Below are 22278 nucleotides of genomic sequence, written 5' to 3'. Positions count from 1 at the left end.
AATCTAATCAGGCTCAGAAATCACACAATAGATGGTTTAATAGAATTCATAATTACGATACAACCTCTTCAGATTTTGAGTCAGTCATAACCATCAGTGGTGAAACCATTCAGGGAAGAACAGTCCCATACTAACCCTGGACTGTTACAGTGTTCTCCACCCACCCAAAGCTGAAGCCAGCAGCAGACTCTGCAGACAGTCAGTGCGTTCTGGCTCCTGGGAGCAAGAGACATGATCACATCTCTCCTTCCTGGAGTACAGCCTGCCAGCCAGGAGGTCCATGTCCTTTCCTGAAATCTTCCAGTCCATTCTGGAAGACTGGAGTCTCTGTCATGCCAGACATTACTGATGTTTGGGACAGCTACTGTCATATATGCCTAGTTTTGCTTCTTATGACAGGCTGGCAAGGGAAAGTGACTGGGAACATGGTAGCTGTCCAGTGCCAGGTGCAGCTGGACCCCCTGCTTTTGTCCCAGGCTCAAACTTGTTATGAAAGCTGGACAAACATCTGACCATGTGTCTGGAGGGACCTAAGGACTTCACAGCAGCTGCTGCAGCAACTGACTGACATTTATGGCTTCAGAAAATGAAGACATTAATTCAGAGAAAATTAATAGAATCATAGAATGGTTTGGGTTGGAAGATAGCTTAAAGATCCTCTAAATTGTCACTTAGCAGTTTGAATTATTAGCCTGCAATGGACATCTCTAAGTTTTTGTCTAGAGATTTGAGAGCAATGAGATATACATCTCATCTTGCATTTGCCACGTCCACAAAGTCTCCTACCAACAGTGTATGTCCCTCTTGATTCAGAATCCCTGAACAATGACCTCCTGCCCACAAGAAGAGCTTGGGTAACATCACTAGCTGGATGCATCAACACCACCCTGTCTTCAAGCCCCAGGGAATCAGAACCTATACTATGGAATAGAGTCATAGCAGTGGGGAATGTCTGTCTGCCCCTGTGTCCCCAACATGGAGAGCAGAGCATTTGAGCTGCTTTAGTGAATGAAGTTGAAATATCTCTGGAAAGCTGCAGGCATGGCCACAGATTGCATCACTTGTGCTGGCTACACTGTTGTCAGATCAGATGTGTTTTTATTTTGTGATCCCGTTTTAGTGGAGGTGCCCACAGCTCTGCTCCATCCATCACTCAGAAGCCCAGTCAGCCCATAACACCACATTTTCTCCCAGACTCAACCAGCCATTCAACTTCTACTGGCCCTAAGTGGGTGGCACACAAAAGGAGGCACCTAATGTGATGGAAAAGGCCAAACTCCATGAACACCAATTTAACTGGCAGAGACCAGGGCTAACTTCAGTGTATTTTCTGTAGCTCTCTTGCTGCAGCTACCCACACCACCCAGCAGTGCTGGCTGAACCTCTTGGCACATTTGCCTAAGGAGTGTGTTCAGCAGTCCTGAGGGGAGGACTGTGGGTCCTTCAACATTTGCCTTGGTCCATACTCTCCCTCCTCTTACATTTTTATTCAAAAGAATTGGGTTTTTTTTAAGCAACCAATTCTTGTGCTTTCCTTTCCCCTGGCCCCTTTGCCTTTCTGCAGTGCTCAGGTGCTTCTGCTGGTACCAAAACATGTAAATGTCTCTTCTAAAACCTCTAATTCTACTCCTGTCTCTAATGGGACTTCTCTGGAGAGCTCTGCCATCAGGCCTAAAGGGAACTATAGAGCAACACTGCTGAGGTGTTGCTAGTAGGTCCAACCTTGCTGGCAGTTTGAAACCCCGGAGAATCTTTTCAGACATTCAGACCTCAGATACAACCCTGCTCATTACAAGGAGCTGGGTAAGGGGGTTCTCTGTGCATCTCTCCAAGTTGCCATCTTTGTTGCAGCCCCAGGAGTATTCCCTCAACTCCTTCACAGGGCCACTTTCACAGTGCTTCTGGAGCAGCCTTTCCCCTGTTCCCCCTCCTGCCAGTGTCTTGCAGCCACCCTCAGACTCAAAACAAGAGCCAGTGGCACACTTGTGTGCCTCCTTGGTCAGAAACTCCTGCAGATTATTGCTGTGGGTCTTGTCTTTGGTGGTGGCACCTGGCTGCATATCAATTTATGAGGCCACCACTACAGAAGGGAATTCACTTGTTTCTCAGGTGTATCTGAAAGCACAGCTGATGGGGAACACACCAACAGCAGTGATATTTGACTAAAGAAAGGCATTAGTGGTTATTATTACTAATTGCTGTTATCTCAGCTTTCTCCAATAAGGTGAAAGCTTGGCTTGGTAATCTAATGGAATGTGTCCTCTTAGAAAATAAAAAGTTTTTGTCTGATTTTCTAAGGACACAAAGCTTATGCAGCAGTATTATCCATCCATCCATCCATCCATCCATCCATCCATCCATCCGTCCATCCATCCATCCATCCCTCCATCCCTCCATCCCCAGAGCATGCTACCCAGCAAGGGATAAATACATTTAAATATCTTATTCTGTTTGAAAGTTCAGCTAGGATGAGGAGAGTCAAATTAATGCCTCCCCAGAGATAAAATCTGCTGTTATGTATTCTGTATGATCTGGGGCACATACTTTGGCAGTGACACAGGACAGGCAGTAGCCAGCAGCACTGAAAGGACTTGTGGTGACAGACAAGATGACACTCCCCTGAAGTGAATTTGGAAATAAGGACAAAAACATGTAGAAACCTCTAGAAGCTTTGCAAATTCTGCAGTTCTTGAAGCAAGAGTATTTTCCTCTTTTTTCTCCATTTCTTTCAGTCACCCAAGACCATTCACATTGGCAGCGCAGCCATTACTTGGAAATTTCCATACCTCCTCACGTGAGACATCTTCTGTTGCACATCCTACAAATCAAGCCTACTCCTCAAAGTCTGTGTGGAGGCTCCAGGCCCACCCGCAGGGTTTGGTTCTTTCACCAAACTCAGCTTGGTAAGTGGTTTCCTCTTTCTTCTTTTATCCAAGCAAACCCTTTGCCAGAGATCAGTCACTGCCTCTTTACAGACATCCATACAATTTCTTGTTCTTGTACTAGTTCCTAGAACAATTGTACACTCCCCTTACAGCTTCCAGACTTAACTATTTATTTGCGTAGTGCATTGGGCTTGGTAGGGAATTTTTCTCAGCTTGGCAGAGGCCTACAGACTGAGTTTCACCATGGCCATGCTGAAAGGACACATGCACCACATCCCAGAAAGTTGTCTTCTTCTGGGTTGAGATGCTGCTGCTAGTGCCAACAGACATCTATGGAGCTGCAGCAGTACCCAGAACGGCAGCAGCAGGGAAGGCTGTGGCCAGACCACAGGGGTGTCAGCATCCACAGCAGATTACTTTGAAGAAAAGGAGGTGTTGAAGGAAAGGAGGTGAGAGAAGGAGTGATGAAGCCAGCATGGGAGGGTGGACATCGGAGGGCAAAGTGGGACTAGGGCTCTGCATTGGCTAAAGACGCTGCCTGGTGCCTGCAACATGGGCATGCAACCCTTTGGGTACTTTTGATGGTAGCGACATGCAACACAGACACACAGGCTTGATGAGGCCTCACTCCTCAGAGTCCCCTTCCTGCCTCTGAAAGGACTTCCTTCCCCAGCAGGGTATGGCATGCACACACGTGCCTGTGTATGTGTACATATGTGCCTGCCTGTCTCCCTGCGTGGAGGAGCAGCGCCGGGATTTCCCATCCAAGCGGTTAACTTCAGTGGAAGGAAGTGCCTGCACCTCCCGCCCAAGGCAAAAGAACTTCTAAAAACTAATTCCCCAAAATGAATGCCAAAAAGTTAATGAGCTTTGCTTCCCCACCACCCCCGCCAAGACATCTCCCCCTTCTTGGGGAGCTCACATGGCAGCTGGGCTCACCACAGCTCTGCTTCTCTGCACGTGGCCTTCCCTTGTGAGGTGCCATTTGCCAGAGAACTAGGTGCTAAGCAGGGAGAAAACGTGAGAAAGGGCCTTGAGATCACCAGAAGTTGTACTGTCCTGGGCAGGAAGGACACCTAGAGCTGCCTTTTTGCATTTCCCTGCTCTGAAAACACTCTGGCAGCCTGGGCAGAGACAGCTTTGGGAGCTCTCGGAACAAGCCTTCTTGCAGGAGGCTAGGTTGCCTTGCAGGAGTCTAGCGGTGCCAAGAGCAGCAATAAACAAAGGAGTTAAAAGCAGGATGGGGAAATCCAAGGCCAGTAATATTGGGCCATGGGAGACCACTGGGTGGGACAGCAAGATGCACATTCCTGTGGCTGCTTCCCTCTCAAAACCAAGGCTGTCTGTAAGGACCTGGGCTGTCCGTCAGCCATCTCTTCCTACTCACACCCGCTAGGAACAACATGGACCCCAGCAAAAGCAGGGATCCTGCAGCATCATAGCCCAAGAGGTCTGAGCTTGATGGAAAGATACAGGAGTCAGCTGAGCCTGGGGAAGGCATGTGGGCTGAAAGAAAACAAATGACCCTTAGAAAAGCTTGGACAGTTTGGCTGCCACTGATCCCCCAAAACCAAGATGTGAATGGTCTTGAACAGGAGAAGCTCCAGACTGCCTAGAGGTTCTTTTGAAACACTGTCAGTGTATTGAATCCCCACCACAGTTCCCAGGGGCAATGCCCAGCCGTGTTGCAGTTATTCTCAAGCCATCCTGCTGAGGAAAACTGAGGCCATCTCACTCCCATGGAAGCAGGACTTTCCCTCTCTGCCTCAGAGCTTTGCTGGGGTACAGATGGGGGAGCGTGCCTCGGTATTCAATTAGCAAAACTATGCAGCTCTTCATTCTTCCTGACCATCTGCCTGGAAGGCCCCAGTGCTATTGGAAGCCCACTGCTAAGGCAGACATAGGAAATCCACTGAGAACAAAGGAAATACGCCAAAGAGCACCTCCAGAGCCGAGTGCTTTTCCAGTTCAAAGCAAGACAAATCTACTCTGGCATCTGGGTTTAGAGATTTTCTTCCCAGCCCTGGGTAATGTCATTTTTTAGAGGATTAATCCAGATGGTTATGAATGACCCTGTTTACTGGGTCTCTGCTATGTCTGTGCCTCCCGAGACTCTCTGGAAAAAATAGTAGTTTTCTGGGGCACCACCATCCATAAGATAACCTGCATAATGAGCATCCCTGAAAGGGGCAATCTTGGGAGCTGCCAGGGACAGGACTGTTGTGATGGGAAATGAGTCAGCTGGAGCTGTCATCTGGTCTGGTCCCTGCTCTTGTCTTTGCTGCACCTGGATCTGTTTTCAGGAAACACCACTCCTGTCCCAGCACCACCAGGACACACTGCTCCTGTCTGGAGGGGGAACCACAGAGAAACAGGAGGTGACAATCGATCTGGGAAGGGAGAGAGGTTACGTGGAATGGACAGGTCCTGTCCTGTCCTCTCCCATCCTGGGGAGAAAGAGGTGAGGCCGAATGAGACATGGCTCAGCTCCTGACCAGAGCTCGCAGCTTTCCTGGAAGCCCCAAGGGCTGTATGTCCACAGGACCTCTGCCCAGAGCCTTCCCATAGCACCCATCTGAGTCTGTTCGGTGCCTTCCTCCACCACGTATCAAACAGCTTTGTGCTTCAGCCGGCGTGCCCACAGCCTTTCCTCCTGCACTTCCCTCTAACTAGGCACTCCCATCCAGGCCTCTTTTACTATTTAGCTCATTGCTTTCTGCCCCATGTTTTTCCCCCCAGCTGCCCTGCTGGTACGTCCTCTGTGCCCTCTACCCCAGCCTGTAACCATCGCACGTCCTCAGGTTACAGCTCCTGCATGTCAGGAACTCTCTGCTGCTCACTGTGCACAGGACACATGACCCTGTTCCTGGTTGCAATGGCAGCAGCAAACACAATGAAGAGGACGACACCATTTGCATCATCTGCTCTCACTGCCCAGAAATGTTTCTCTATAGTGTGGGTAGGCAGACTCAGTCACAGGATTACTTAGGATCCTCATCTGCAGCAAACTCCCTCTGCCAGGCTGCTATATGATGGCATGAACCATCTTCTGCATGAAGCCTTCCTCCCACCTCTCAGGGGTTTCTACCCTGCTCCTCACAATCTTCCACAGAACCTGGATTTTTTCTGGCTGATCTGGGTCTCTCTGCCTTGTCTTTGTATCTGCTGAAGTTCCTAGGAAGATCTGAATACTGAAATGACCCCTCCTTTTCTTCCTCTCTAAAATACAAGTTTATTTCAGTGAAGAAACACTGATTTACAGCTGAGGCTCAAACCTGCAAGGAAAAGAGGTGTTTTTCTCCTGATGCTTTGTCTGTCTCACAGTTTGACAATTTTGGTTTCAATTGTACTGGAAAAGCTACCCTCAACTCCTGCCAGCATGCCCTCAATAGACTTTGGAATGTAAAAGTAATGTCTCTCACATTTTATGTACTCAACTGATGCACCTTCGAAGTGCACGTCTCCTCATTCCCCCTGCACTACAAGAATGTGTTCAGGTCTTTTCTTTGACCAGAAGGACATGAGTTCTTATGTCTGTATGAAGGCACATCAAGGAGATGTGTGACAAATCTTGTCTCTTCAGGCCTTGCTGGATATGACCTTCTGGTCACTACCAATTTATACTGCAGTAACAGGGCATATCCATGGGACTCCCCTATCTTCACCACATCTCCAGTTTTGATTTCATCAAGAATATAGATTAATCTGCATCATGACAGATTAGAAAAATAAAGAATTTAATTTATTAATAAAATTAGTAATAGTTTATGAATAAATGTTTTCATACTGACCTCTTCCCCCGGTGCAGTTTCCTCACACAGCATCCTTTCCAGGAGGAAAGTAAGTGCACAGACACCTCCCATGGCCCAAGCTGTGTGCAACTTGGTGGATAGGGCTAAGGGCACGTTCCCTAGCAGGGTGCACACTGCCAGGCAAAAGAACTGGCCAACCCAGTTGGACAGCGCAGCCTACACAGCAGAAGAATCTCTAGATGAAGGTGTTACAAGACCCGATTACTGGAGGTTTCAAAACACAGGTTACCCAAACACCTGAAACTGTGTTGATGCAGAGCACATGGATTCTTGGCACTAGGAGGAAAAGAAAAACATCTTAAATACACCTAAAGTTCACAAGAACTGTGTGTTTGATGAAGAACTGCATAAACTGTTAATATGCACTTAGGCAATTTTCCACTCAGCAAGAAGAGCAGCAGATTATACTTAAAGAAGGGAGAAAGCCAAAGTGGTCCAATGCTTGACGTGCTCCCTTTGCTTCCCTCCTCACAGCAGGGAAACCTGAAAGCAAGATAAAAATCCTTTGCAGGCTATTTGAAAAACACAAACACACTCTGGATCAGGAGAGGGTTTAAAGTGCACACTTTTATTTTCTATTACAAAGGCTAAAAGAAGCAAGTTTGGTTTTTCTTTCTTTATTTAAGAACAAAAGCAAAAATGTTGTTAAAACATCTACATAATTATCCTGATACTAGACCTTATGAAAGATACTAAGTTCTTTTTTAATAGTAAAGCGTGGTATTCTTAAATTATATTAATACAAAGACATATTAAAGGACTCAAAATCATTACTACCCAGCTCAGAACTGCAGCATCCCCTTGCTATCTTTTCCTTTCACTTGCTAAAACCCATCCATTTTTGACATACAGTTTCATACAAGCTAAGTAGGGTGTTTTTTGTTGTCTTTTTTTTTTTTACTTCTCCCTGTAAAGGCCAGGTTTACTCCAATGTCAGTATCACCTAAAATCCCTGCCCCTATCAAAGAATTTGGGAAAAGATTTTCACTAAGTCCTTCAGCATTTAATAAGTTTCTGCTCTGTGTGAATGTCTGTGGTTATTTTACAGTATTTGAGATTTTCTTCTAATATTATAAAATTAAAACATCACTTCCTTTGTTAATAACCCTCAAATTTGGTTCTGTGCTGCAGAATTTTCTTCTTCTCTCACACAAATAAAGAAGAGAGAGTTACCACAGGGTCTTGTGAACACAACACTAAAGCAGCCCCTACAGCTTGTGGTTTATCTGCTGTAGAGCTGCGAGCACTAAGCATTTCTGCTGAGAGCACATAATGTGCTGAAGAAAACCCTCTTGGCTTGATAAAGCAAGCCTGGGAAGTCAAGTGTGAAACTTCTTGCCTTTCACAATGTCCCTTTAAATAATATAAGCAAAGCCTTATATTAAAACTTTACTCGCTAGTTAGCAGTATAATACTCTCTCGCTGAGATGGGACTGCAAGGACATCCTCAAGGGTTTCAAAAATGCGCACAGGGAAACCTGTTCCATCTCAAAGTTTATACCTATTTATATAAAACCCTCCCCTCTTTTTTTTATTTCCCTTTCCCTATCCCAAATAAAAGGCTTCATACTTAAACTGGAGATGCTGCGTTTCCTGGCCTGAGTCCTTTTCCTTTACCCTCATTTAAAAGATTCCTTCGATACCACACACATATAATATTATATAGAGCGATATATTTAATACCTGTGTATATATGCTTCATGGAAGGGGTCACATATATACACACTAAAACAAGTCTGGTGACGAAGTACTGCAACACCACAGACCAGGTTATCATATCAGGGAAAACAAAGAGACACTTGATGCAACCCCTGTGATCGTGGGCCTCCCCCACCTCACCTCACCTCACCTCACCTCACCTCACCTCACCTCACCTCACCTCACCCTCTCCCCATATCAGCCCCAGCCTGAACCTCTGAAGTCCCACCAAGCAGCTCAGTTCTCATTGCAGAGAGGGGGAGAGGGGACAGTGACCCACTTGGTAACCTAAACAAGTCATTGCATGAGAAATCACAGCTCAGCAAACGCTAGAGTCACACTAGAGATGCAGGTTTGTTTTAAAAGTAAAAAACAGATTTCAGTGTCCCCCAATCCAGATTTCCTTCCTTGGCGTCTGCCCAAGAAGAGCAGAACAAGATAACCCAGGAGCTGATGCCTGTCTCCTCCCATCTCTAAAGTTGACCACTTGAGCACAAGGATGACCAGGAAAGGTACCATAGCTACCACAAAGGACAGAGGAGAAACTACAGCACCTGACCACTCAAAAACTGCCATGTCTGATACTGCTCACAGCAAACCAGAGACTACCATCCACATTTTAAGGGAGAGGAAAAAAGCTCAGCAGAAAAGTGGTTAAGTTGCCCAGGAAAGAGGCTGAGTCACCATCCCCAGAGGTATTTAAAAATACATGTAGATGTGGCACTTCAGGACATGGTTTAGTCTGGGACTTGGCAGTGCCAGGTTAACGACGGGACTTGATGATCTTCGAGGTCTTTTTCAACTTAATGATTCTAAGTGCAGAGGCACATTCAGTTTACTTAGAGCACACCATGTCTATGGAAAGATTCCAGACCAGAATGCAGAGCACTCTACTCCATAACTGGACCTTAACTATCCCAGTGGAGCTGAAGCACCTTCCTGTGCTGCCTCACAGCACGTCCACATCTCCCAGTTTCCACATCCCATCCCTCCTGAAGCTGTGAACCCCAAGGATACGGGAGCAGGGAGGAACAGGAGGACCCAGAAATGCCAAAGCACCAAGCAGTTAATGGCCAGATTGTATTTACCATGGATACAGCCCTACCCAAGGGCTCTGAGATTGCTGTCCCGGGAGACTCTGTATGAAAAAGACATCCCTGACGAAGGCTGGGGAGGGAGATGTGTTTGTGTTTGAGTGGGTGATGCCATCCATGCATGCAAAACTCCAGAGCACAGCTGGACTGCAGAAGAGAGAAGGAGAGGGAAGCTCAGGACAGGGGACACATTTACTGCTTACAGGGTGAGACCACCAGAAAGGACTAGGCTGGCATTCAGAGCAGTACTGCTTCTCACTGCTGCCACTTAAAAAAGCAAAAATCCTGTCCCGGAGTTCAGCATTACTGGTTATCCCATCACAGCACACATCAGGCAGCACAGGAGCAGGCCATGGCTGAGTCCCACTGTGCCATTCACTCTCCACCACTGTCCCTGCTCTGCGTCGCATCCTAGTTGCACTTTGCATCTGCAAGCTCCCTACCCTGGCTCTGAGGAGGAGGGGGCTGGACCTCTGGTACTGGTAAGCGCTTCCAGCTGGATTCCCATTAGCTAAACGTTGCCCATGCTGCGCAGTGGTGTCCTTTTAAATGGGTCCCCACCCAGTTCTTCTGGCAGTGCAGGGAAAAATGCAGCTCTAAGTAACCAGAAACACATGCAAAGAGCAAGAAAGGAACACCATTACCTCCCTCCCTCACTTGCTTCAGGGCACAAGGCAACACAGAAACACAGGCTCCTTTTAGTGACTGCCTCCCTCCTGACCACTGTGTGGACTTCAGTGACACATGGTGTGTCACAGATTCCACTACACCTCCTGGATGGGTTCTCTTTTACTTGCACCAGTCACACCAGCCAAAAAACCAAACTCAAACTATCTGCCCTGAATATCTGCCGCACACTGGAAAAGACATCTAATGAGAAGTCACCAACTTGCTTTCTGAGTACAGTCAGCTGAAGTCTGAAGTCACCTATAACCCAGTTCCTGCTGCTGCAAGCAATTTCATTACTTTGCTGCTTTTACCTTGCACTCCTTATACCACACGGCTGTTATCCTCCTCTGCACCAGTTGATGCCTGAGGGCAATACTGACAGCTGGAGCATAAGCCTAGATGTTTCAAGCCAGATCTAGTGGTTTTTCTTCTTTGCACCTCAATGCCTATTTCTTCTGGTACCAAACTCCCAGAAGAGCAGGAGGGCTGCAGCAGAGTAAGTGGGGCTTACTCTGCAGCACTGAGAAAAGGAACGTATGAAATTCATGGTCACCTTTTCACCAGATTTCATAAAATCATACAATGGCCTGGGCTGGAAGGGACCTTAAAGACCATCTAGTTCCAATCCCCCTGTCATTTAGAAGGACACCTTCCACTAGACCACGTTGCTCATAGCTCTATCCAACCTGGCCTTGAACACTTCCAGGGATGGGGCATCCACAACTTTTCTGGACCCTCTCTCTCAGCTTTGTCCTTCAGACCTCTGCAGTCATACTCTGAATTGAAAGGCAGAAGAATGACAGAAGGTGGAATTATCTGATTTGCAGCCCAGTACAAGACTGAATTAATTCCTTTGAATGAAGGACAGGCAAAACAAAAAGATGAAGTGGAAGGAGAATTTGGAGGAAAGAAGAGAGAAAAGATGGATCACAAACTCAGTGAGCATGGCGTCGCTGGCCAACGAGAATCAAATTCACGAATTCATTCACCACTAATAAATCATCGTCTCATAATCTTAAAACAAAAGAAAAGAAAAAGTTCTCTTTGCGAGACGCAGATCTCGCTCTCCCTGCTACTGCCACTCGGAAAACCCACCCCGTGTTTCTGCAGCTGACAGACTCCCTCCAGCCCTTACTATACATCATCCCGCAATAGGAAGTTGTATTTCCCGAAGTCATCATCCCTGGGGCAGAGCAGCATGTCTTTGCGGGCTTTGGCCAGTTTCTGTTTCAGCACTTCCCTCCGGTCTAGCCACTCTGTCAGCTCGTCCTGCCCGTGGGCATAGCGACACTCCTCTCCCTCAGGACAGGCCTTGTTCTTCTGGAACCTGCCGGCACAAGGAACGCAGTCAGGAGGGCACCCCCAGTACAGGGGTTTGAGTTCCCTGTCTGGGATACTTGATAAGGACCCACTGAAACCTGCTGTGAACTCTCCTTTTTAAGGGCGAGCTGATTCTCCTACAAACCCATGTGCAATTGGGAAGACATCAAGGCTGGGAAAAAAACAGAGCAGCAAAAAGAGCAGTGGCTACAAGGGGATTTAGTCAGAGCACAAAAAAATCTGAGCTGGAACTGGACCAGCAGGGATGAGGAAAAGCCAGTGCACAAGAGAGGAAATGCCAGGTAACCAGCATGAAATACAGAGCCTTCTTGCTAACCAAAATGGCATTTTTAACCATCACAAGCTTTCTGAAGGCACCCTACGGTACTGATTCAGAGGGTGTGAGACATTCAAACCATTTAATAAGGCACCTGGGATTCCCCCAAGCACTGGGCCAAGGGGACTGTTCAGCAGCCTGAGAGCTGAGAGCATCCTGGCTATGAAGGGCACAGGTGCAGACAGGAACCTCCCCTTTTCTAACAACACATGCTCAGGAATGTGCTTTTACCCCTCAGTATTGTCGCTGAGCACCTCTGGGATCCAACAGCAGCCTCACCGTCACCCAAACCTGTCATCTCATCCCACTCCTCTTCCATTCAGAAGTCTCTGAGAACTCTGTGAGAGGATGAGGAGGGATGACAGAGGCCCTGGACCTGTTACCCTGGCCCTGCAGCAGCGGCACAGGAGGGAGGTGAGACACTAGTACCTCTCGCAGAGCTGGAATTCGCCCATGGGGAAGCGGTAGCTCCAGCAGCTGGAGTCACTGTCTGAAGTGAAGACCTTCTCCTTGTGCTTCTCCGACTGGATGTGCTGCTGCCATTGCTTCTTGCTGTTGCTGTTTTTCCCACAGAGCCAGCAGTGGTAACCCATCTAACCGATGCAGACAGGGAAAAGGGCCAGTCAGTGCAATAACATCCACATCCATTGGCCTTCCCTGTGCTGGCACTGCCTCTCCCCTCTCTTTCCAGAGCATCCTGGAAGCTCCACTCAGTCTATGACTACCCACACTTCTCTGCCATGCCATCTTTAGGGAATTGTGCTGACACTAAAGTGGAACAGAGGAGATGCTCTGTCAGAGTTTATCTACGGCTCAAACAGGCTCAGGGGACAGGGCAGTTCAGTTCATTGACACGGTCCCCCTGCCCCTGCTGATGGCCCCAGTGGGGTCTCACTGCAAGGTCCCCAGGTTAAAAGGCAATGCAGGACTCTTCAGTAGCACAGACCCTTACATCAGTACCACCCCTGGCATAAGGAGACACATCTGCCTCTAGTTTTCCAAGGCTTTTGTGCCAGCTCTTCTCCAAGCTTCTCACTCTTCTGACAGGCCTGCAGTGGTTTTGACAGCTTGCCCAGGAGCAGGCAGGAACCCTGGAGAAAGGCTGAGCCCATGCAAAAGGGAACCTAAGGGAATCCTAATGACCTGAGGATTAACAGAAAAGCCATTGCAGAGCCTTGCTGACCCCAGGTTGATCTCTTCCTTCTTCAGCTGTGGTGCCCTTGCTGTGCTGCTCCAAGCTGTCCATTTAACCTACATTAATACAGGCTCTGTTCTACTAGAGCAATGCAGTCCCTACTAGCCACACCTGGAGCACAGGAGAGAGGCAGGCTGGCAGCACTGAGGAGGAGAAATGAAGGGTAAGAGATCAGCTTATTACCATGATGTCAGCATAGTCAGTGGGCATCTGGATCTGTTTCTCCCCTTCTCGCGAGGTGAGTGGCGTTCCCTCTCCAGGCTTCCCAGGATTGTGTTTCTTTAGCCACATGTCATAGGTCTGCTGCATATCTAGTACTGCACAAAGGCGACACGTGAAGCCACTCAGACACCCTCCCACCCTGTGCACAAGCTATGAAAAAAGGACAAATGCTGGGGCTGCCCTTCCCTCCCCTTGCCTGTGCAGCACAGACTGAAGGCCTGTGCCCCATGTCACCTCCTCAGATGAGACCCCTGGGAAAAGGAGCCAAATTCACACCACACTACCTGGCATGGGGGATGTCTTCTATCAGTCAAGGGGCAACTGTGACAGCAGCCACACAAACTTTTCAGAAAGGTGGCAAAGTGCCGCAAGATCTCCTTGGAATTCACCCCACAAGATGATTCTCCATCAGGCCTGATTCTGCTTGACCTCAGAAGACATCTCACCCAGCCAGGAAGCTAAGGCAGGGGCTGGTTTCAGAACCATCTCTTCCTTCTAAGCCGAAGCTTCACCCTCAGCACTAGAGAGGGAGGAGAGCCTTTAAGCAAGCTGGCCACAGGAAGTGCTGCAGAGGGGAGGAAGACCTAATGATAGCTTGCTCTAAGTTCAAAACCTGCCCAGAGAACTGCAGTCAATGTCTCTTGTGGCTTTTGATTTAAAAGCCACTCAGCATACTTCTGGGAAGGGAAATTTGAGGTGGAAGCTTAAACTACACATCTGCCTTTGCAAGATGAGCACCTGAGAGAGGCTATGGAAACACAAATGTTTGCAGACATCGATATGATGCTCTAAGTGTGATGCATTTGCGATTTACTCCTTGCTAAATGGGTAACTGAGGAACTCGAGGCAATTGGGGATAATGAATGCAAAGTCCCCCAAACTGAAGCAATGCTGTCATTTGAAGATTCACCTTTGAGCAAACACACCCAGACTGGTCTGATGTGCTTTAAAGGCCCCAGCAATGAAATTATTTGAACTGCAACAACTAACAGTTTGGCTAAACAGAGAAGGACCCTCCATAGAATCATATAGACCAAAAAAACTCAGGGCAGGCCTGAAATCCTTCAGGCTTTCCAGCAGCTACGACAGAGGCAGGTGAGCACCTGGACAACTGGCCCTTTTTTCCCAGCTTCCTGTTAATCTGAATAAACAAGGATTTCTGCCACAGAGCTGGCTGTCCAGGTCATGGGCAACCCCTCAACTATCCCCCAAAAGATAGGCCTGCAGAATTAAATACAGACAAGTTCCTCCACAAAGGCACCACCCAACGATGTTCTCATTCAGGATCTCAACTCCACCCCTTTGAATACAATGCCATGAGCAGGGAGTGCCACAGCCCAGGAGCAAGGGATATGAGCAGAAATAGGTAAGATAGCCAAGGCAGATAGAAGACAGTCAAGAAAGATACAGGAGCAGCTACAGGCCAGGACTGGTGCTTTGGCAGAGCTCCATATGGAGCCAAGCCTGGGACATTACAGGCAACTGGAGGAACAGCACAGGGTGAATTCAGAAGTGATGCAGAAAGAGAGTGCAGCAGTGAAGCAATGTAAGACATAAAACCAATGTGCATTAGTCCCACAGCAAGGGACTCGAGATACATGCACAATTAAGAAAAGAGCAGCTGTAGGCAGACCTGACCCATAATCCCACCTAAACTCATTGTAGCAGCCTTGTCCAGCTCCATCTCTGTTGTCAAGAATATGTCTTAACAGACCCTCTATCCACTGCCCAAATGTCGTCTTCCCTCTCCCCAAGCTTTTTGGCCCACATTTTCCCCACTCACTTTTATTTTCCTTCATGAAGGTCCACATGTCTCTCTCCTCAGGGCTGTGGGCAAAGGAGCAGTTGCCCACATACTGGCATTTCCTGCCGTTCTGTGCGTGGATACACAACTGTTAAAAGACAGAGAGAAAAATTTAGCATCTGCACAATCAGTCCTTGCTAGAGGGGAAAGTGGGTTCAATAACTAGCCGGGGCATTAAATTGCACAGGAGAGGTTGCAAACAGGGTATTTTATATATCATTAATTCATGCTTCTTTTCCCCAGTCTCCTGATGACATAAACACACAGGCAGCTCAGCACCTGTTGCCATTTCCATAGGTGACTGGGTGCAGGTACAGGGCAACAGCAGGGAGCAACCTGGACTGACCCAATAGTGTCTCCTGCTGATCAAGCTGCTGGTCCCCAAAGGTGACTCATTCTCTAGCCATGTCTGAGTGGGTGAAGAGTGGCCTTACAGGTTGCTTAGACCACACTAGTGCACACACAGCTACCAAGAGTATCATTGCCAGAGAAAATGAGCTTTCCAAACATCATATTTACTGATCATCTCCTCTCCCCCTGTCTTGGCACAAAAGCAGGACCTACCATAGGGTAGGGGGAAGGAGCTTTCTCCTTTCAGGGAAAAAGTAAAGGAGAGGGAGGAACTATCACCACATTTGGGGCTGGGGTTGGAGGCTGGATATCTGTAATTTTCCTCACAGCATGTGGCTTTTTAGCTGAGTTCTTAGTTTTGCTTTCAAAACCCTTTGTGAGCAAGTTTCACAATCTATAGCAGCACAGTCACAGCAAAGGCAGGGGTACGCTTCTCCTGAGCATCTCGCCTCTCACCCACATTGAGAAACCCTGACCTAAGGGGAGTCTTAAATTTCATTCCCAAACCCTGTGCCAGCCAGAGATGCATTAACAGTTCCTGTTATGCATTAGCAGCAACACTGGAAACTTGTATTTGTGTGTAGAGTGGTTTGAATGGGTGCTGCTCCTTTTTCTGCTCCATCTTTTTGATGGATGTGTTTTGCTGCCATCAGTCTGTCCTTACCTCCCACCTCAGCCATCATGTGCTTGCCTCCCTGACAGGTCTTCAAGGGAGCAGCCCTCAAAGCACTGCACCGTGGTGGAAGGGAAAGGGATGGGGCACCTGGCCATGTTGGGCATGGGGCTTACATCATATTGCTGTGGGAAGTTGCGGATGGAAGGCAGTGGCCGGACTGACACCCACTTCTTCTTAGCTTTGGACATCACCAGCAGGACACGGCGTTCCTTCGTCCAACTGAAGAAGAGAGAATAAATCAAGAGAGGCATAAGAAAGAGCAGAACAAGGGTTCTTTACCTCAGAAACCCTTAAATATTGAGAGATGAGCAGATCCTCCTGTCCAGCTTGTCCCTGCACTATCTGTCTGTTCCTAGACACGCACATCTGTGATGGAGAAGACACAAGATGGCTGTTTTAGGAGGACTTCTCCCTGTACATATTACCTATTTCCTGGGGTACCTTTTTTCATAAAACCACAAAAATCTCCCCCAAATCTCACATGGCATCACCACAAATTATTAAACAGCTGCATTCCACCCTTTGACACAGCCAATTCTTGTGCAATCAGATCCATGAAAAACACTTGGGAATATTTTCTGTTTGAAAGGTGCAATAGAAATGCAAGTCATTACAAGCACTGCCTTATGAACAGTGCCAGGAAGTATTAATTCTCCTGCAGCTCCAGCAAGTGATCACCAGGAGATACCCTGAGCAAAAACCCCAGCTCTATTCAGCAGCTGCACAAAGAGGTGTTACTTTTTTCCCATCCCAGGAAGCAATCCTCACCTGCTTACTTCCTCCAGAAACTGCTGCTTCTGTCTCTTCTTCAACAAAAGTGTTACATTTGCAATAGGAAGCTGGACTGTGCCTTTGTGGCTTGTGTTATGGGAAGAGAAGTCCTATAAACCCTTCCATCCTATCCCTGCAGGCTGCCTGGGTGAGACAGGCCAGTTTCCATGACCAAACAGTGACTTCCCAGCCAATATTTCTCTTCTAGAGGGCTTATAAAAGAGATGGGGACACATTTTTTAGTAGGGCCTGTAGTGTTGGGACAAGGGGTAGTGGCTTGAAACTGAAAGAGGGTGTAGATTCAGACAAGATATAAGAAAGGAATTTTTTATGATGAGGGTGTTGAAACACTGGCACAACCCAGACAGGTGGCAGTGCCCCAACCCTGGAAACATTCAAGGTCAGGCTGAGCAACCTGATCTAGTTGAAGATGTGCCTGCTCATTGCAGGACGGCTGGATTAGATGACCTTTAAAGGTCTCTCCCAATCCAAAGCGTTCTATGATTCAATGATTCTATCACACCAAACATTCTCATGGGCCCAAGGAGTCAAGAGGTGCAAACAGACATGACATGCATCACAGAGGAGCAACCAAAGCAATGAAGGAGCCAAGGGAAACTGATTTAAAAGGAAGGAGAATACCTTGAATCATTGCTAATTGTGACCTGACAGACATCTGCAAACAGCTAAGAGTATAAACACGTGCAGAGGAGAACTCTGTTAGTGACCTTACTAAGAAGAAATGATAGGAACTAGGAGAAAAGGGAATTGTGGAAGCTGGATTGCATGTGCCAGGAGTAACAGTCTGCACGATGCTGGCAGCAAATACACACAGTAAAGAGGGATGGAAGCTGGAAAACAGCTATCTGCAATGCCTGCTATAGTGACAAACACCCTGAGCAGTGAGAGGCTGCTAGGGAACCTTACAGACTCTTCCAAAGATGCCAAATGAATCCCTGGAGAAGGCAGGATGAAAAATTCCTGCCCTTGAAGAGGGGTAGAGGAAAGAGAAGGTTGCATTGCTCACCAGTGGGGGGCTTTGGCACTACAGTACTTGAGGTCTTTATCTGGCTCCACCAGCTGCCCGTTTCTCCAGCACTGGCCACATACAAATTTCATCTGGAGGTCAAAGGTGCTTGATGTGGGAGTCCGGGGAGAAGCCTGGGGAAAAGAACCACAGCCTCAGGCGAACAGAGGCAAAATGCACCCCCCAAACCTGCCGCGGAGATGCTGGCAGCTCCCTGCACGCCTGTGTGCCAGCGACAAGCCAGATTAAATCAGCTCTCTTTTGCCAGTGTTAGCTGGTGGCCCGATGAGATACCAGACAGGAGCAAAACCACTGCTTGCTTCAGCATGATTTCCTGGGCTTTGACATCTGGCCAAAAGCACAGACAGCCTGGCAGCTTCCAGCACTGACCAGGCCTGGCTGTGAAACCCCTGCAGCGTATCTCTGTGTACAGACAAACTCTGTGAGACCTGCCCCAGAGCTTAATCCCCACTTCCCTGCAGGGAGGGCAATCCATGTCCCACTCTGCCTGTGGAAAGCATTCGGTCACACAGCTGGAAGAGCCCCCTTGGGAGGAAGCTGGACCACGTCATAACGCAGGACGCAAAACTTCTGATTTTGGACCAAGAAGCTCATGTCACACCTAACATTTGACACCATGAAGTCAGAGCTGGGTCCTCTTCTAGATATCCTTCCAAGCCGTTTCTGGGCAGGTTTCCATCTCTCACAGTTCCTCTGCATTGGGTTTCACAGGCAGTTAAATCACAGACTCCGGACAGAGGTACAATGCACATATTTCACATCTTCTCAGCCACTGCACTTTTCGCCCCCACCCCACCTGAGAAGGCTGGTTTGGGATTATGACTAATGGATTGTGGAGAAGGAAAAAGAAAAGGAGCCAATCTCATATCCCTGCTGCCTCATGTTTTCTCAGCAAATCTCTGGAAAACTGTTTGCATTCTGTATCACCACTGGAAGAACATGAGGCTGGTGTCTCCAGTTCATTTCCAAACCAAAGAATAAACCCGACTGGATGCCAGGGGCCCTGAGCACGGGAGTATGTGAGAGTACAAGAGAACACCCTGGCCATCGAGCTGGCCATGAAGCACAAAGGTCATGCACTAGCAAAACAATTCTGTGACTGTCAGCCACATCAGCAGCCTGTCCCATCTGCCATGCCTTGACTCTAACCCGAGCATCTCACAATAAACAGACACGCAAGCCATGTCCCTGAAAGCAGGTTTCTGCCAGCAATTGATTAGCAGCAGCATGGAGCCTGGCTGCATCCCTTCGTGAAGGGAAAACAGCAAGCACAGGCAACACAGAATCAAAGCACTTCCCAGGAGACACCACATCAGCTATCAACTACCACTCTGCATCCTCCAGACCTAGTCCTTTGTAGAACCAGAGCTGACATATAAAAGGTCCTCTGTCACTGTGGAAAGCTGACCGAGGAGCTGACCTTGCCTGTGCTGCCTACAAGGGGCCATCAGTTCTCTGATGTTCCAGCCAAAGGACCCTCCGAGAGAACCAGCATCTCTTTTGAAAAGCAGCAGAGATTCTGGCCTACTCATCTGCAAGAATGACCTTTCTGGTGGCTCCCAGCACATGACTCATTCATCACTTGCTGTCAGCTGTCACCTGTGCTGGTGACCACCGAGAACACATCAAAGTGGCTGGCTGTGGGATGAACAGAGTTAAGACCTGGGCTACCATGGAAGGCAATAAGGTGCCTCCCTCTCAGATGTGTGGCCTTTGAATAGAAGTTTTAATCTCCACTTGGTCTCCAAAGGAAATTCCACTACAGCTCACTACTGACCCATCAAACCTACAGGCCTATGGTAACAAAATGGCACTGCTGGCATATTCCCTTTTATCCACCCCATGCTATCCTCCTGGTGACATATCTCTCAGCACTGCCAGGAAGCTTTGCTCAAACCTACTGACCCAGCAAAACTAAAAACTGAGTGTCTCCAGAAGGGACAAGAGATCAGAGAGAAATACCTCTCAGGTAGTTCTGGTAATCTGGGCTGCTTTTTCCACAAATTCTTAACCAAAAGAAGCCCCATGCATTTCTTCATTGAGTTGCGCAGACTGCTGGTCAGTCAGTGGGCATGTATGCTCCCAGCGGATTAGGAGCCAAGCAAAAAATCAAAGCGGCTGCTGTTAATGCTACATGACTCTATTTGTAAAGGCAAGACACATACCTGGCAGGCTGCTGATAACCAACAGTGTGGAAATTATATCACATGAGGCTCTAGCAGACGAAGCCAGGCAAAAGTGCCACAGGCTACGGCACCACCCCTTGCTGTGAAGCCAGACAGTATAGTGCTAGCTATGCACCATGGCAACCAAATAAATACAAGTCTTTGGCACGACAGCTCTCTACTTCAGGCTCTGCAGAAAGCAACAGACCCTGCATGGCCACTCATGTCTCCCAGCTTCAGGAACCCCTCTCAGCAACACTGATATTTTCTCTGGAGGAGCCACATGGCTCAGGGAGAGGAGGAGCCTAGGTTATATACGAGGAGCCTAGGTTACTCAGCTGAGTAACCTAGGTTACTCCAACTGAGTGAGCAGGACTTAGATGCAAGTACTCCTTATTGGAGACTTTTTTTCCTCTCCATGCCTAAATTGATAATTCTGAGGTCAGCTTTCATGGGGGTTCTGCAGCTGGCTAGGGGAATAAAAACAAAATAGCTCTTGAAAACCAGAAAAAATGAGGGCTAGAACCCCTCAGTTTGCAGGGATGTGATGGGAGGACATCCAGCTCCCTACAACAGCCCCTCCTGCTGACCGGCTCTTCAATCTGTGGCCACTGGGTTTACTCCTACAGCATCTGCTGTGAGGCCCAATTTGTGGGGCCAAGTGCAAGATCGCCGGCAGGCGCTTGGCAAGCAATGTATCTCAATTCTTCATTTCTTGCTAAGCCTCCTGACCTTCACTGTCACAGCTACTGGGCCCCTGCATGCTGCCTGCCTCTGTTCTCCACAACTGGACAGCCCCAGGTGCTGAGTCCAACTGGCAGCTGTGACAAAACTGCAGCAAAATCCCCCAGAATGACTTTGCTTCCGCTGACCAGAGGGCACTGGAGTGAGAGTGGATCACACGGGATGGTGGGAAGGAGGGGTCTGTTTTTACAGCACTCCTGGGAAGTTGTCTTTGCCATGGAGCCAACTTTGAAAGCTGGAAGGACGCTGAGAAAACTCTGAGTCACGTTAGCCTGCTTGGACAGGAAAAAACAATGGCAAAAGTAAACACCTCTCAACAGATAGCTAGTCCTGCCTGCAGGGTCTTTGGCAGCAAGCCAGGGTCTCATCCCAAAGCACAGCCCTCTGGCTGAGGACGTGCTGTTGCCAAAGCCATGGTGTGCTACTGCAAACAGATGCATCTGACTGACTTGGCTGTCTCCCTGCACAGTGCCAGCGCCAGGCTGCCAATCCCTACAGAGAGCTGGTGGTGCTGCTGGTAGGCACTTTCTGACTGTACCAACACAGCTGCTGCTTTGCCTCTGCACCCTGGAAGGGTGGTGGGTGCAGTCCAGCTCTGTGACAGGCATTTGTGGGGCACAGCCAGACTTTGCCACTGGCCATCAGCCCTAGCACGGCCCACAGGGCCCAGAAACTGTAGCTCTCTGCCCATCCCCTAATGTAGCAGGCTCTGGCATTTCATTTCCCAATCCTCTGCCCCCTGCAAGCCCCAGCAGCCAGAAATGGAACCCTTAGCATCCAGATTCCACGTGCTTCAGAGGACATGCTCTGACCATGCCTGCTGTGTAGCTTATTCTTCCAGCAGCAGCACCGCCAGCCAAAGGTGAGTTTGAAGCTGCAAGGCTTACAGGAAAACAGCTGTCCATTTATCTTTTTTTTATCCCCTCATTATGCACAGAGAATGGCAAGACAGAGCTTTCTGGAAAATACAGGTAGATTCACAGCAGGCAGGACAGAACCAATCTCTGGACTGTGCTCTTGGGGCAAGGCACACATGTGGAACAGGGATTGCTGATATAAATGCAACTGCTGTCACAAACTGCTGCAAATTCACACTTAGTTTCCTCCCATGTGGAGATTCAGGCCACTGCCTCTGTCCCCACACCAGGCAGAAAGAGATCACAGCCAGCTCTGGCTGCAGGGACCATTCAGATCATCCTAGAACATATTCCTTAAGCAAGTCAGACAGTTTTGGGAACTAGAGACCTTGGTTATTCTGGACTGCTGCTTCCCATTCCTCTCCTCCAACCGTTTCAGACCACAACAGCTGCACAGGTTTATTGCTGAGCATCCCCTGGAGGATGAATTCATCTCATGCAGCATAACCAGTGCATAGGAGGACACAGAGCCCACTGCAAGTGTCAGTGCAGTCACCTGCATCTTTCCTGTTGGGCTAAGCTACCCCCATCAGACCTTCCCACAGATGCTTCCCCAGCATCAGTGCCCTA

At 48.3% G+C, this 22278-nt stretch overlaps 1 protein-coding gene and 1 long non-coding RNA gene across 7 annotated transcripts in view; one reads left to right on the top strand and one right to left on the bottom strand.

The window, feature by feature from the left end:
- LOC125324489 overlaps positions 1-22278 on the top strand; it is a 38256-nt gene that overhangs the window by 5413 nt on the left and 10565 nt on the right. The window contains exons 2-3 of one of the 2 annotated variants that reach the window (XR_007203004.1): positions 2733-2903; positions 16090-21653. This is a non-coding gene — a long non-coding RNA (uncharacterized LOC125324489). Of the gene's footprint in view, positions 1-2732; positions 8316-16089; positions 21654-22278 lie in introns of those variants that run through there. The other variant, XR_007203003.1, reaches the window with a different exon arrangement.
- The window catches only part of ZC3H7B (zinc finger CCCH-type containing 7B), a 43825-nt gene continuing 32360 nt past the window's right edge, over positions 10814-22278 (bottom strand). For all 5 annotated transcript variants that reach the window (XM_048300403.1, XM_048300405.1, XM_048300407.1 and 2 more), the window contains 6 exons: positions 17862-17995; positions 16177-16282; positions 15016-15124; positions 13194-13327; positions 12245-12408; positions 10814-11485 (listed from right to left, as the gene is read on the bottom strand). In XM_048300403.1, coding sequence (XP_048156360.1) covers positions 11293-11485; positions 12245-12408; positions 13194-13327; positions 15016-15124; positions 16177-16282; positions 17862-17995 — 840 coding nt within the window. In that variant the 3' untranslated portion in view covers positions 10814-11292. The remainder of the gene's footprint in view (positions 11486-12244; positions 12409-13193; positions 13328-15015; positions 15125-16176; positions 16283-17861; positions 17996-22278) is intronic.

The sequence above is a fragment of the Corvus hawaiiensis genome, chromosome 4, assembly GCF_020740725.1.
Source record: "Corvus hawaiiensis isolate bCorHaw1 chromosome 4, bCorHaw1.pri.cur, whole genome shotgun sequence".
Taxonomy (NCBI): domain Eukaryota; kingdom Metazoa; phylum Chordata; class Aves; order Passeriformes; family Corvidae; genus Corvus; species Corvus hawaiiensis.
This window is presented reverse-complemented; position numbering and strand designations above follow the sequence as displayed.